At 39.4% G+C, this 15395-nt stretch overlaps 1 protein-coding gene across 2 annotated transcripts in view; it reads right to left on the reverse strand.

Moving 5' to 3' along the window:
- LOC135279361 (neural-cadherin-like) overlaps window positions 1-15395 on the reverse strand; it is a 79938-nt gene that overhangs the window by 33601 nt on the left and 30942 nt on the right. For both annotated transcript variants that reach the window (XM_064386693.1, XM_064386692.1), the window contains exons 12-23: window positions 14556-14723; window positions 13686-13935; window positions 13460-13587; window positions 12411-12597; window positions 11522-11665; window positions 10132-10415; window positions 7988-9602; window positions 6830-6923; window positions 5463-5647; window positions 5020-5249; window positions 1948-2219; window positions 952-1166 (exon numbers count right to left, since the gene is read on the reverse strand). In XM_064386693.1, coding sequence (XP_064242763.1) covers window positions 952-1166; window positions 1948-2219; window positions 5020-5249; window positions 5463-5647; window positions 6830-6923; window positions 7988-9602; window positions 10132-10415; window positions 11522-11665; window positions 12411-12597; window positions 13460-13587; window positions 13686-13935; window positions 14556-14723 — 3772 coding nt within the window. The remainder of the gene's footprint in view (window positions 1-951; window positions 1167-1947; window positions 2220-5019; window positions 5250-5462; window positions 5648-6829; window positions 6924-7987; window positions 9603-10131; window positions 10416-11521; window positions 11666-12410; window positions 12598-13459; window positions 13588-13685; window positions 13936-14555; window positions 14724-15395) is intronic.

Below are 15395 nucleotides of genomic sequence, written 5' to 3' on the forward strand. Positions count from 1 at the left end.
AAATGTCACTTTTGGTATCTCAGCACTGAGATGTACTGATTTAATGGTTATTGTTAGTCACATACAGGGGGGGTCACTACAGAAATAATTAGAATTATACCCTCTGTCTTCTATTAAGCAGAAGTACTCATTCAATGTATTATTTACTTATACACTTTAGATTATTCTACTTCTCTGCCAAAACACTGAAACTAATTTCTGAGAAGCAATCTGCAATTTTATGATGCTCTAAAGCAATTAATATATGCAGGTTTCTTCTTTCCCATCTTCTACTCAAACTTAGAAGTAACTGCAAAGCAAAACAGAGGTAAATTATTAACTATTCAACCACATTACCTTTCAATTAATCAAGAGAATATAAAATGCCAACCATACTGTTCATCTTGTGTGTTAATTCACAAAAAATAAGCAGCAGTAACCTTTTAAATATATGTCAACATAAAGCATTGACTTCTACTTGTAGATGAATCTTCTCACAATGGCAGGTGGGGCTGGATTAATCCATCACATCATTGCCATTCTAAAAAAATCTACAAAATTTCCCCAAGACCAAAGAGAGTTTAAGTGGATTTCTTTTCTCACCAAACTACATAAGAATTACATGCTACTAAAACTGCACTACTCATGTAATACCTATCTTCAAAGCACCTAAATTCCTTTATAGTACTACAATTTTTCTAGGCAGGTGAATTTTTTATATATATATCAATCTGTTTTGCTTTCCCCTTCATTTCTACAACACTGTAGAACCCAAAGCCAGAGATGCAGGCTAAAAAAATAGACATTAAAGGAGAAAGACTTGTTAGGAAATGCTTCAAAATATTTTTACACCACAAAATAAATTACCTCATGAAGTGGAAAGACAGAATCCATAGTCTAATTGTTACATTGGTCACAAACAATCCATTCCCAAAAGACATTTAATTTTTCCACACCCTTTTGCAGAAGTACCTATTGCAATGAAGTTTTCTGTACTCCCAGGTTCTGGATTTGATAAAGGGCCACTATATAGTAAGAGTCCATCTGGAGCCACAGTAATAAACTCTAGAGAGAGTGAGCTTTCAAAACAAGGTCTGATGGGACGAAACCATGCATAACCATTTCCATGGAAACTGTGCTTAGTCTGCTGGCAGTCTGGTCCATGAAAGGAAGCAGGACAAAGACATCTGAAAGACCATAAACAAAAGAAATAGTCAAAATTCCCCCATGTTCAGCTTTTTTTTTGGTTTTACATGCAGCAGAACTTAAATCACAGTTAAAACTCAGCAAAACAAAGATTTTAGTGGAATCTTAGGTGTGTCTGGCAATTATTAGAATGCTCTAAGAATACAAAGTAATTTTGTTCCTTATACTAATTCCCTCAAAAAAAGTATTTTTGAGGCCAAGTTTTGAGAAAAATAAACTTTTTTTCTAAATAACACATAATATTATACATCAATTTATTACAGAGTAAACTCAGGAAGGTTAATTCCTGGCTGGAATTAATTTCACTACGGGAATACTGCTGTATGCCAGGTGATGCTATAATAAAGCAAGTTTACAATCGAATGCTTTCCAGGCTCCTTATTACCCATTGTTTGAACTATATTTCACTCCTACATCCCTACTGCTACCATTGGTACTCACTTTTATTATTACTCTGCTGGGAAAGAGAAAAAAAACAGAGCACACATGCCTTCATCCTGAATTAGGTGCTCTTAACAAATGACAAGTGTTAATTCTGTGTTCCCCAGGGTTTTCTTTGTTACTCATGCACTTGTTGGGACCACAGCCCCATCGAAACCATCAGGAAGTCCCTGTTGCTGTTAGGTTTACACCCCAGTGCACTTGTGGGGTTTTTCTGATTCTCCTCCAGTCAGAAGTACATTTATGGCAGGTACCTCGTAGGCATCACTCAACACCTTAAAATGAGAGGGCAGAAATAACGTGCAGGGCAGGTTTGCTCACCTGTAGCCGTTCAGAGTGTCCACACAGAGGCCCCCGTTGAGGCAGGGGCTGCGGGCGTAGGAGGAGCAGGGCTGGTGCAGGCGCTCGCGGGCGGAGCAGGCGCAGAGCCCCTGGCTGGAGGTGCTCAGGGACACGAAGGACACGCTCCCCGTGTCCATCACTGTGGGGATGTCACTCACACTGAGGTGGTTTGTACAGCCCTCACTGCAGTTGGCACTCCTGCACTCGTCGACATCGATCTGGGAAATGTTCAGTTGCAGAGCTGACTGCATCTAAGAGCAAAGACAGCAGCACTGTTATCCTAATGAAGGCTTTCACCTCAATTCTGAAAAGTTGAATCAGAGACTTAATGCAGGGTTTAGTTTCTTGAGCATTACTTAGTAACATCCCTGATTATATAGGCAAGAAAAATAATTTGAGAAATTCAGGAAGCATTTCATTAAAAAATTACAGCAGCAGCATTTCCTATAAACTTGATCATTGACACGATTGAGTGTGAACATGTTGAATCTGTACTGGTCTAATGACATTATTTCCAAGTACCAAAGCTCTGAGAGCTGTGACACTCCTCAGAACTGCAGCATCTGCATCACACATTTCTGCACTTCAATACCAACAGGAGTGTTTCAGCTCAAGCCAGGATAAATCTTTCCTCAGCAGTAACACCCAGATATTATTCCTTACATTCTCTCACACAAAAGGGATACAGACACAGCAAAATGCAGAGCTGAGCTGCTTTCAGTAATCCTGTCCACAGACAGTGACCTGACAAGACAACTTTGTAGCAACTTGGATTCAGTCTAATGATTTGTGCCCCATACATTTACATTTCATGTCAAGCTGTCTGCAACAAAACAGGGTCAGTTCAGCATACAGGATACTGTATTCTATCCTACATTAACCTTTGCTAGTTCACTGTTTTTACTGTTAATGGGGCTTGCACCTGAAAGCCCAAGTACCAAATAAAAAGAGCCTCAGTGTAACCACAGCTCTGGTAATGTAGGAACAGTGACTCTGAGATCACAACTTCCATTCCAAATGGAGCAAGGAAGCACTGGCAGAGAGGGAGGGAAGGGAGCTGCTCACAGTGTGAGGCCAGCACAGAGCTGCCATTAGTCCTGGCTTTTTGTCTTTCAACCAGCTCCCCTGAATTATCACAGTTTGTTCTTTCCACTTACTTGGAAATTTTGCCAGGTGTCTGTTATGAAGCTTCAGAATTTGATCTGGTATTGGTGATTCAAATACACTGAAATGTGCATTTAGTACCCAAACCTGAGTTTGGGTGAGTGAGGCAAAAGACCTCAACTACTCTCACAGTGGTACTCAAATGAACAAAGTATACAAATGTAAAACTAACAACACTAGAGCTTTATGTATTTAATATGGAGGGTTTTCTCCAAATGGTAAAACATATGGCACATATCTTAAAAATATGCTTTGAAAAGATCAAAACAAACACACAAATACTCAAGTGCTTCTATTTTTTTCTCATTTATGCAGTCATCTCAGTTCACCACTGTAAGAACTCTGATCTTTATAATCCTTTGTCTCCATATTCTCAAATATCATAACATGTATTGATGCCCTGCCCCCAAAGGCACAGAGTATACTTTGCAATGACATGATGCATCCTGTCAGTGCAGGTCTGTGTCTGCTGCCCACGTTTATCACCATCAGTGGAGAGTCTGTAATGCACATTTAGACATCTATGTAATGCTGTCATTGAAAAACTGTATAAAAACAACCTTGGCTCCTTTAAAGTATTAGGATGGATTATTTTTCTGCTAAATAAAAATTGCTGTTGTAAAACTATATCCCCAGGAGGTAATGCAAACATATTATTTATGTAGAAATTCAATGAATAATTCCAGTGCTAATTACTTATTTTCTATATTTATAGTTATACACATAGAAAAACTACTGGAGGAATTCTCCAGCTATGATTGGTTTTCTGTAAACTATTGGTGATTACTCACTAGAACTATTCATTAAATATTGAAAGGTAGTATATAATTAACAAAAACATATTTTTTCATTAAAATACGTGAAGCAATCCCCTTGTTACCACTTTGATGAATTCAGGTGTCACGTATTATGGCAGAGAATATTTGAAATCTATAGTATTTTCTATCTTATTGTAGCAGTAATTCAATAAATATGCAAAAGAAGCAGTCATTACCCTTCATGAATACTCTCTGTCTCTGGCATTCCCTATTTGGTCACTCTGAAGACTCTCATAATCCACAGAGCCATTCAAAATACACCAAGAAGGAGGCAGGTAGTAAGTTAAGACACCCCTGTTTGGTTCCCAGACTCAGGCAGACTCCACCATATTCACACAAATGGAAAGTGCTGATTTCTCTTTGGAAAAATCATCCATATGATGTACCATGTATTAAACCCACATATGGCCAGGGCAAGTGAAAGCTGAGCAGTGTCACTTTGCCTTTGTGCAGGGCTACAGAAAAATCCAGCTGTGGCCAAAACAGACTGTGTCTGTAAGTGAGTCAGACAGCAGGACAGCTGGGGAACACCAAGAAGGGGAGGGAAACATCTTCCATCCAAAAATATTTCCCTTGACAACAGCAAAAGAAGTTGGGGACAGTGTCACTTTGAAGCTGTCCTTTGGTGAGATAAATGCAACCACAGGACTGGTTGTCTCCATCTCACTTACCTGTTGCAAGTGTCACCTCGTTATACTGCAGAATTTCTGTGAGGGTGCCATCAAGCCTCCACTCTAAGTGTCTAAACACAAGCTGATGTGGAGATTTGGGGATGACACAATGAAACACTGACTGGAGAAAACAGTATCTACCCCATGGCAGCATTGCAGACCCATTTTTCTGCAGCTCTCCAGTGACTATTCATTGAACCAGAAGTTAGTACAACCACACCATACCAGTATGTGTGGCACCAAAAAGAAGGAAGAAAGCTTGAATTAAACACTTGTTTTTTCTCCTGACTGAAGCAATAAGACCCTTATCTGTAGATGCAGTGTAGTTTTCCACTGAGGTTTGGGATGCACACCCTGCAAACTCAGTGTTTGCTGGAGTTCCACAGGTGAGAACCAACCTCAGTTTTGAAGGCTGCCATCTCCGCATGCAACTTCTCAGGTCTATAATAGGCTGAGCCAGCACGGACTGCAAATCTCACATCTGTCTGTTCTCCATCCCTGCCCATCACACTGAAGACAATCACATCACTCAGCTTTGCAGGTAACAGTTTTGCAAGGAACTCCTTGAACTCGCCATGTCTTGTTTTGCCATGTTCATCTCTCCTTATGAACTCCTCTGCTGTGACACCTGGTCAGGGGATTCAAAAATAGATAAACCTGAATAGCTGGGAGCTCACAGGTTAATTTCTCAATTTATTTGTTATTCAACAATATGGAAGCATACCAGAAAGTAGCCTACAGAGATAAGCAAATCAAGTATTGATGTAATAATACCTACACCACATAAACATTCAGTTAGAGAAGCAGCTGATCTAAACTCTCACCAGCAAATAAAACCAACCTGAGAAACGCACAGTGGCTGAGTTTTGTATGGCTTCATTTTCCAGGTCTCTGACATGGATTTGTACTGTAGATATAACATCAGGACAAACTCCATCAGAAACTCGAACTCTTAAGTTGTATATTCCCTGAGGAGTGTTGTCCACCATCAGCAAGGACCCAGTCCTCTGATTTAGTCTGAAAGATCTAGACAGAAACCTTCAATTAGGAAATCTTAACAAATCAAAGTTGAAGATTCACTTTACTCATTAACACCATTCAGAAGGCCTTAAACATTACTGTGAAGGTTATAGGGCCAAAACGTAAGGGAATTATGCAACAACGTCAGAAAGGCATCTCAGCCACATTAAGTGAGAAATGACAATCTGCAGATCTTGTAAAGAGATGTTCCTGCCACTCAGCCTTTCCCAGATTTGAACAAAAGCAATTTGAACTTGCAGTTAGAATTTGTGCAGTTGAACCAGGTGGTTCAGCACAGTCACCATGGGCAAGTCTCTGAAGTCAGTAAAAGGGAGTGAAAAACCCACACTGATCATTCCAGGTTCTCACATCTCTATCTGGAACAGGGTAAGTCTGTATAAAATCTCTCACAGCATCTTCATTGGACACCTCAAAGGGCCAGTAATCAGCAATTATGGAAATATTCCATGACCATTATTATGGAACAGTGACCTCTTAGCATGGAAACAGGCCTAGGGGCTGCTGATGGACACAAAGTCTTTAATTCTGGGCTACATCAAGCTTTTAAACTTCCAGTCATAGCACAGACTAAAATTCACTTTCACATCCATTTTTCCCTTTCAGACACCATACAGTTATGCCATAAACCATCTCACTTTATGATATGAACAAAAAATGTCTAAGTAGGAATTAAGGGTCCAATTCAACATTTCAATTAACAGAAAAAAACCTCCACTAATCTGAGTCATGGTTTTCACATGCAGTTGTAAATTTAGCCATCAAAGGAGAGCACCAAATTCCCTTCCACTTTTGATGAAATTACTCCATTCTTTGCTTTTAAATTCAGCATTTGTATTCCATCAACCCTAACATCTGAAAGCAAGCGTTAGGACTCTGTCTATTTTTAAATTGGAGCTTACAGAATGCACATTTTAAAGTAAATTAACTATGACATCTGACTAAAAATCAACATCATGGTGTGATCCTGCATTGTCTTGGAAAAAATATTTAATGCAGTAATTTCTTAATACCTAGTAACCCAAGTGAAAAAGAGCATTTGAAAGGTACATCCCTTAATACACTCAACACCCTGGCTTTATGCACATCCTGAACACAGAGAACTACATGGTGAGAAAATAATTACAGAGGCATAAATATTACTCATTTTGACAGAAATACAATCCTCACTTGAGCAGTTTTCCTTCAGAGAGAAATGTTTTATTGTCCCAGTCATCCTGATCTGGTGCAAACACTTCCCCAAGCACTGTTGTTGACCATTTTCCTGTTGAGATAAATTATAATAAATCTGCATTTAATTTTTGCTTTTCAGTGCACTTTATATTCTGTGACATTCATTACTGCATTTATTATTTTCAGACTCCTGCTCGATTTAGTGATGGTTATGATCCAAGATTCTTTAAACAATGCATAGCCTGTCATATGATTTCTGCCAGTTCTGGTAATGTGAGCACAGTGGAGATGCCACATGAAAGAAGAAAAGCTGGAAATAGCACGAAACAACACCAGAATCATACATAAATACAACTTTCTAAAATCTCTCAGACAAAAGAAAAATTAAAAATCACCACATCAGGAGTTAGTTCCAAATGTTTAATTGCTACTCTATTATTTTGAAGAGCACACAAAGTAGAACCCAAGAAAAGAGGGAGAGCATCTTATGGGGTACAGCTGGGTGAGAAGGACATGATTGGGAAAAGGAAAAGGGCAGGAAGACACCAAGCTGGGCCAGACCTTGGTGATTTTTCCAGGCCCTTGGGAGCTGGCACAGAAGTGAAACATCCAATCAATTTTTCTAAAACAGCAAGAGAAACAAATCCAGGGCAGGAGACTTTTGAAATCCACAGTCCAGGTTCAGCAACATGGGATATTTTTAAGGATCAAATCTGGAGCCAAGCCAGCCTGGATGCTTCATTCTCTCATTTGTACAGTATGATCTGGTCACATCTTTTTTGTTGTTTAGGCATACCAAACTCAGAAAACTTAACTGTAAAATACCTTCTGTAGGTGAACGCTCATTAACAGAAAATAGATTTCATGGGTTTATAAAAATACTGCTTTGTCTGCAAGTTCAATATATACCTGTTTGCAGCTAACAGTTCTTTGGCAGATAATCTTTTACACACTAAGGTCTGAGTTTAATAAATATATTTAACTTATTCCACTTTACTTAGTCATTTACAGAACAGGAGCTGCAGTTTTAAAGTATGTAAACCATTAAAGAAACAGATTAACAGACTGCAAGAAAGAAATTAAGTGTAAAACTCTGCTATTTCATGAATCTGATCTGATATCCAGAATCTGATCTCACATCCAGCTAGCACTTACCTTTGTAGCTGTACACATAGACCTCCTTGTGGCCAGACTCGTGGCAGTTGTCATTCTCATCACCAATTGTTATAGTCAGGGTGGTTGTGGAGCTCATAGCTGGAATCCCACTATCTGTTATAACTATTGGCAGGTGAAACACCTTCTGCTTTTCTCTGTCAAAGGACCTCAAAGCTGTTATAGTTGCTGTGTTATTTCTGTTGTCGGTAAGAGAAAAGTCCAAGGAATTCTGATATTCTGGTGGCAATGAAAAGGCAAAGGGTGGCCCGTTTTCCTCAGCATCCGGATCAAACGCATGAAGCAGCTTTGAGGTATGGTTCATGTGCACTATCTCAGGCTTCAATGTATTTTCCCAAACTACAGGCATGTATGGTGCTTCAAACCTTGGTCCATTGTCATTAATATCCAGCAAGTTAATTAAAACTGTAACACTTCCAGTGCGGGCAGGTGTCCCCTGATCTGCAGCCTGTACAATTAAAGCGTATTTCTGAATGGTTTCACGATCAAGGGCACTTGCCACAACCACGTGACCAACCTGGTCAACCACAAACTGTCTCATAGGGTCTGAATCTGGCTTTATAGAATAGATAATCTTCCCATTCAAATCAGAGTCCTTGTCTGTAGCCCTCACTGTGGTTACTGTAGTACCTACAGGGACATCTTCAAATACAGGGTTTGTCTGAATAAGCTGAGAAAGGAAAGCTGGGCTGTGGTCATTTGAGTCTTCAACTTCAATCAGGCACACTGCAACACTAGAGAAATCCAGATCTTCCACAGTAATAGTAAGATTAAACTGTCTTTCACGGGCATTCTCAAAATCCAACTTTTTTTTCAGTCGAACTGTGCCACATTGCCATTCTTTGTCATTCTCAATATAAAACTTCTCATCTGGGTCTCCCCCAATGATACTGAACATTAAGTCTGCATTTTCCCCAATGTCTGCATCCGTAGCACACACCTGCAGGACTTCTGAGCCAATAGCACTGTTCTCAGGAATTGCTGCCTGCCACAGCTTCTTTGTGAATTTGGGAACATTATCATTGACATCTGCAACCCAGACAGTGGCAGTGGCAGTTCCTGTTAGCCCTCCCCCATCTCTTGCTTCAACAGTAAGGAAGTAACTTTCAGTCCTCTCCCTGTCCAGCAGTCCCCCTGCCACGTGGATGGTCCCGGTACTGGGATTGATACTAAACATGTCAGTACCAAACTCGTTCTTCACATTCTCTGTTATCCTGTATGTCAGGACAGCATTCACACCAACGTTTGGGTCATCACGATCCACTGCAGCCATTTCCATGACTAAGGTGTCTGCAGGAGAGTTTTCGAAAACATTCCCATTGCAGTCATCAGGCATGCACGAGAACGTGGGTTCATTGTCGTTTATATCCCACACGTTGATGATCACATCTGCAAACCCTGTAAGTCCTCCTCCACCTTCATCAGTGGCCAACACAATGAATCTCCACAGGGCTCTCTCTTCCCGGTCCAGCCTCTTGTGGGAGTAAATGCTGCCTGTTTTCTCATCTATTGTGAAAATGTCAGCTGCACCATACCCATGCAAGGAATATCTCAAATCTCCCCCATCAACACCACTATCAGGATCAGTGGCCATAACCTACAACAGTTTTGAAAAAAAAAACAAACATAGAAAGCATGAAATATGCAGTGATTGCATCACATCCTATATGCTGCTGCAGTCTAAAGGAGTCCAAGCAAAAGCATATGAAATGGTAATAACATGTGCATGTCAGGGAATAGCAAATCCAGGGACAATTCAGGGCAGGCACAATGCATTTTTAACAATGTTAACAATTTAACAATTTTAGGACTAAAGTAATATTATATTCTTCATATTCATACAGGTAATTTAAATATTACATTCTGATAACTGCTTTAGCCCTCCATTATTGTCCATTATTTGCTTTTCAGGATTAACAAATGATCTATCCTGTTTATCCTACTTACTATCCCTGTAATTTATTTTTTTTCCACAAAAGTCCATTTCTTCTCTTCAGTGATAAAAAAACTTAGTCAAAATAAACTTCATTAACATCTATGTGCTGAGTTATTTTTAACATAATTGTACCACAGTAATCTGTACTCTTTTATTGAAATATTATAGTCTGTGGAACTGCATACACTACCTGAAGAACGAAGACTGGCAACGAATCCAGTTCCTCAATTATACTTCCATAGTATTCATTGATAGAAAAAACTGGAGCCTCATCATTTTTATTCATGATGTTGATGATGATAACTGCATAATCCTCCCATTTCCCATCAGAGGCCAACAAGTGGATCTCATACATTTTTGTTTCTTCATAGTCCAGTGGCTGGGCGATGAAAATGGCTCCTGTTTCTGGATCTACATCCAGCACCCCTCCTGTGTTTCCAGCTGTGATCTGATACCGTAGCTTAGCATTTGTTCCTGTCAATTACCAACAGTGTCAGAAAACACACATTTCTTGAAGTAAACTGATGGTGAGATAAAGTACAAATCACACAATAACTGATTGGTGGTATTATTTTTCTTGTATTGTTTTTGTGGTCTTTTAAAACATGCAGCTATGTCAGATTACTTAGCAGCATTTTCAATTCTGGTGTGTCCAACTGTCGTTTGCCTCCACAAAATGTGTCTATGCAATGAAGTAGTAATTCTGTTTTAACTTTATTTAGAGGGCAGAAATGAAGTGCCATATATCCATCACACCAGGTCCCCTGTCCAACACGGTAGAGCAGATTTACAGGCAGCCTAAGTCCCAAACTAAAAGTTCCTTGAATGGGTAAATCCTTCTGCAGTATATCTTCACCACATTTGCCTCAGCCTCCTACAGAGTGCGAGGAATCCAGTGAAGTCAGGATTTCCTTGCATTTCACAAATACACAGAGAACAGTCCTTGGGACTTGTGCAACAAAAAAATAAAGAAAAGCAGTGTTTCACCATACAGTGAAGCTGAATTAGCAGTGCTCCATAGTCAAAAGATGGAAGCATGCACTGATCCCTCTCTCTTTTATCAGCACTGATTATATACTTTTAAATTATTAGTGGCTGAATTTCTGGCTGATTTGTGGATAGAAGAGTGTAGCTAAAATTCATCACATGCATTTAGGAAATCTAGATTCAAATAAAACAAAGAAACAAACAAAGCAAACACAAACTATTCTGTCCATCATAGAGAAAGCAAATGAATCTCACTGAAATGAAGTCTGACTAATTCTAGTTATCCAGGACATTTTTATTGGCACCCACTTGTAACAAAATGATCTGATCTATAAAAAATTTGTATCTGCAGGCACAGAAATTATCTCCTATCATCCCACATTAGTGTATGTCTCCTGAAATAAAAATTGTGCCTCACAGCTCACAGTTATGAACTAATGTTCATGCCTGAAAAGTGCACATTTAAAGGAGTTTTAAAATCTGGAGACACAAAGATTTCCTTTTCTCACACCACCAAATATGCCTTGGAGTGCTGAGATTAATGAAACTGATTAATATTTAGGACAGAGCTGTGGGGGATTGCAGTGCTTTACCTTCATCCTCATCGTTAGCACTGACTGTGAGGATGGTGGATCCCACATCCTGGTCCTCGTCCACGCTCACCTCGTAGACACTCTGGGCGAAGACGGGCTGGTTGTCGTTCACGTCGCTGACGGACACGCGCACGTACGCTGTGTCTGCAGAGACAAGGAGCACACACTCAAGTCCCAGCTGTGCCACTTCTGTCAGCTGTAATCCCTTCACCTGTCTGCCAGCACGTTCAATGCACACAAATATGCAGACACTACAGAAACAAACCCTTAGGGTTGTGGACCGCCTATATACCAACATTACTCAAAAGCACTTGGGTATCAAATAAACGTCACATCCAACTTGTTTAAACACATACTACATGAATAATTGAGTCATTGATGCCTAATATGGCAGTTGTACAATGTTTAGGCAAAAATTTTTCGTTCTGAAGCCACAAAATTTTAACTTTTTATTTAAGCAGAGTGATCAATTGAGAAAAGGATTTTCTATCTTGCGTATTCCTGCTTCATAATTACTTGTGACTGAATACTGTACATATGCAGTGCTTTGAGAAACACTTGCCCTGCCCAAAGATTTGCATCCTACAGATAATAGGCACATCTTTACCAGCTAGTCAATACTCTCTAAACTCTAGATATGATGGTCTATAGGGTTTTTTTTATTTCAGAACAAAAACTTGCTTGATCATCACGTAAAGCTTATCTTCCAGCTCTGACACAACTGTTGCACAGCTAAACAGTAAAAAAGCCACCACGAAGACAGAAAAACACTTTTTCACAAGACATGGAAAAACAAAAGAAAATTATTATTTCATCTTGTATTTCAGAGCTTCTGTTTTCAGACATAATTCAAGTAATATTACACTTACCACAGCCATCTGTCCCTTACCAGAGTTTGGCCTGCCATGCTTTCCAGGTCGAGCTGATTCAGAGCCATCCACTGACTTGACTTCCAGAAGGTAGGAGCCCTTCTCCTCTCTGTCAAACACTGAGGTGGTGTAAATGGAGCCCGTCTGGGGGTCCAAGCGAAAACAGGTGTAATCTCTGCCACTGTCATGTAACAGGGAGTAAGTTACCTACAGGATTAAAAAGAAGTTGTTAATATATACTTTCCTTTTGTTGAATACTTCACAACTAGACCAGTACTTAAAGAGAGGAAGAACTCTCCCATGTCCGAGTACTTGATCAGGCCAAGGAAGCTGGGTAAAACTGCAGCTTCAGCAGTCTGGTCTAAAGCCAATTAACTTCCTTGACTGCTGATCTGTAAAGGAAAATAATTTGTCTAATCAGCTCCTGATTCCACTAGCATGTGTTTGTACAGTGCTTGTGCTGCAGCACTCAAACTCAACTAAAGATCCCAAGTATTTCTACAGCATTCACAGGTGAGCTCCATTTGAACCTGCTCAGGATCACAGACCACATTCTACCCTCTATTATATGCATGGTTTTGTGACTTGACTTCAGCTTGCACTCTTGTTCTAAGGATGTATCTCTTTTCAATTTGTTTAATCAGCAAGGAATACATTCTCTTTGGGTGTTAACTTGACATATTTTGTAAGGATTCAGTTTGCAGTACTGCTAATGATTTCCAGTTCACAGAAGCTTTTAACACAGCTTTTCTTCCATTCATTTATCCATTCTTATTTTAGGTCTATGTAGAACTTTCCATACAAAGGAATTATACAGGAAGCATTTCAACTAAGCTACAGGTTGTGTAAATATTTCCTCTTTGTTTTATGCCTCACACCTACTAGTTTGAGTTGCATTTTTCACCTGGCAACACAGAGAAGCATGTAATTATCTACTTTATTTCATTCTACATTTGCCTATTAGTCATCCCTTTTCTAGGCTGAAGATTTCCAGACTATTTAGCCATTGCTCCTGCAGACATTATTCCACAGCTTTCATCAGGGGATATGAAGGTGCCCATTTTCTTACCTCACCATGCTGACCAAGGTCAAGGTCAGTGGCAGACACCTGAGTGACAAATGTCCCCACATCAGCTCCCTCTGTTACTGAGGCTTCATAAATGGATGAAGTGAAGAATGGGACATTGTCATTGACATCTAGAACATCAAAAAAGAGCCCACAGAGAGAAAACTATAAAACTTTAAAGGAAAACAGTGCAGGATTATACTGTGACATCACTGAGCAGCTCACACACCTGTGACATTAACATGGACCGTGGTGAATGCTGCCAGAGGAACTGCAGCCACGTTCTGTGCTCGCACCCGCAGCTGAAAGCTCTTTGTTGTTTCATAATCCAGGGGCTCAGCTACCAGGATTGAAGCAGAGCCATCATGTCTGTTTGGAGTCAGGTAGAACCGCACTGGCATGTTGGTCTCTGGGACAAGCCCCTCTTCCAGGTTGTAAGTGACACGGGGATCTCCAAGGGGAGAAGTTGCTTTGATTGTCTGCACAGTTCAAAAAGTGTGTGTAATCAACCCTTCTGCAAGTAAGCAACATTTCTAAAAGCTTTTGTGTTTTCATTCTCCCAGATATTTGGCTACAAAATACAAAACTCTTATAAAAGCTCACCATTTATGCAAATAAACAATGTTCGATTATCTTGTATTTGTGGGGTTCCCAGATGAAGGAAGGAATGATGTATCTGATTCTATGTTCTTAGAAGACTAATTTATTATTTTATTATTTATATTATATTAAAGAATACTATACTAAACTATACTAAAGAATACAGAAAGGATACAGACAGAAGGTTAAAAGATACTAATGAAAAACTCGTGACTCTTTCTCCAGAGTCCAACACAGCTTGGCTGTAATTGGCCAATAAGTCAAAATAATTCACAGCAGAAACCAATGAAACAATCACCTGTTGGATAAACAATCTCCAACTACATTCCAAAGCAGCAAAACACAGGAGAAGCAAATGAGATAGTATTGTTTTCCTTTTTCTCTGAGGCTTCTCAGCTTCCCAGGAGAGAAATCCTGGCCAAAGGGATTTTTCCAGAAAATATGATGGTGACACGGTTACTCTGCAGTCTGAGAGCTACAGAGAGACAAACAACCTTACCAAAATTGAGGCATCCCGTGTTGTATTCTCTGGAATAACAACTTCATAGCTGTCTCTTTCCCACTGTGGAGGCTGGTTTTTTGCACTGGTTACAGTTACAGCAAGTTCAACTTTACTGCTCCTGTTGCCTCCGTCTGTAGCAATAATCTCTCGAATTATAGATGACTTCTGAACAGTAAAAAAGGTTTCATTACAGAAGGTTTTGAGCAGACCTCCAGTATAATTTCATAAAAGAAAAAGATCTGCAGATGAACTCAAAATATGGACTAGGTGTAAATTTGATGAAAATTCTATTTACTTCACTTAAGAGGGTTGGAAGATTTTGCTATATGTCTCAATAAATCTAAGCAAATGTCACACAAAATTTAAAACCAAACAGAACAAAAAACACACTTTGTGGAGGTCCTGAGTTCTTAAGCTTGCCTATTAACAAGTTCTTGTTATTAGGTCTGTAGGGTTCTTAGATTCATTAAGGAAAATATATTAAAATGATACAGCTGCACCAAACTTCTGTGTGTCAATTATTTAGAAGTTCAGTTTCGATGTTAAAAATATCTATTTAAAGACTGACATCCACAACAATAGTTCAATTTCAAAACAAATTACTTTAAAACCTGAAAATATCAAACTGCTTGTGTAGGTATTTAGAAGTAGCTGAAACTGATCAATTACTACATGAATTATGCTTTCACCTTCCTGAGGGACAGCTATGCTTAATGCACCACAACTGACATATATCAAGTAGGGAATCTGTATCAGGACCAAAATTTCACACTTGTTCCCATGCAGGTTTGTGTCTTGACTCATTGCCTACAAACACAATGAAATGCTACACCTGGG

The sequence above is a fragment of the Passer domesticus genome, chromosome 12, assembly GCF_036417665.1.
Source record: "Passer domesticus isolate bPasDom1 chromosome 12, bPasDom1.hap1, whole genome shotgun sequence".
NCBI classification, from domain to species: Eukaryota; Metazoa; Chordata; class Aves; order Passeriformes; family Passeridae; genus Passer; species Passer domesticus.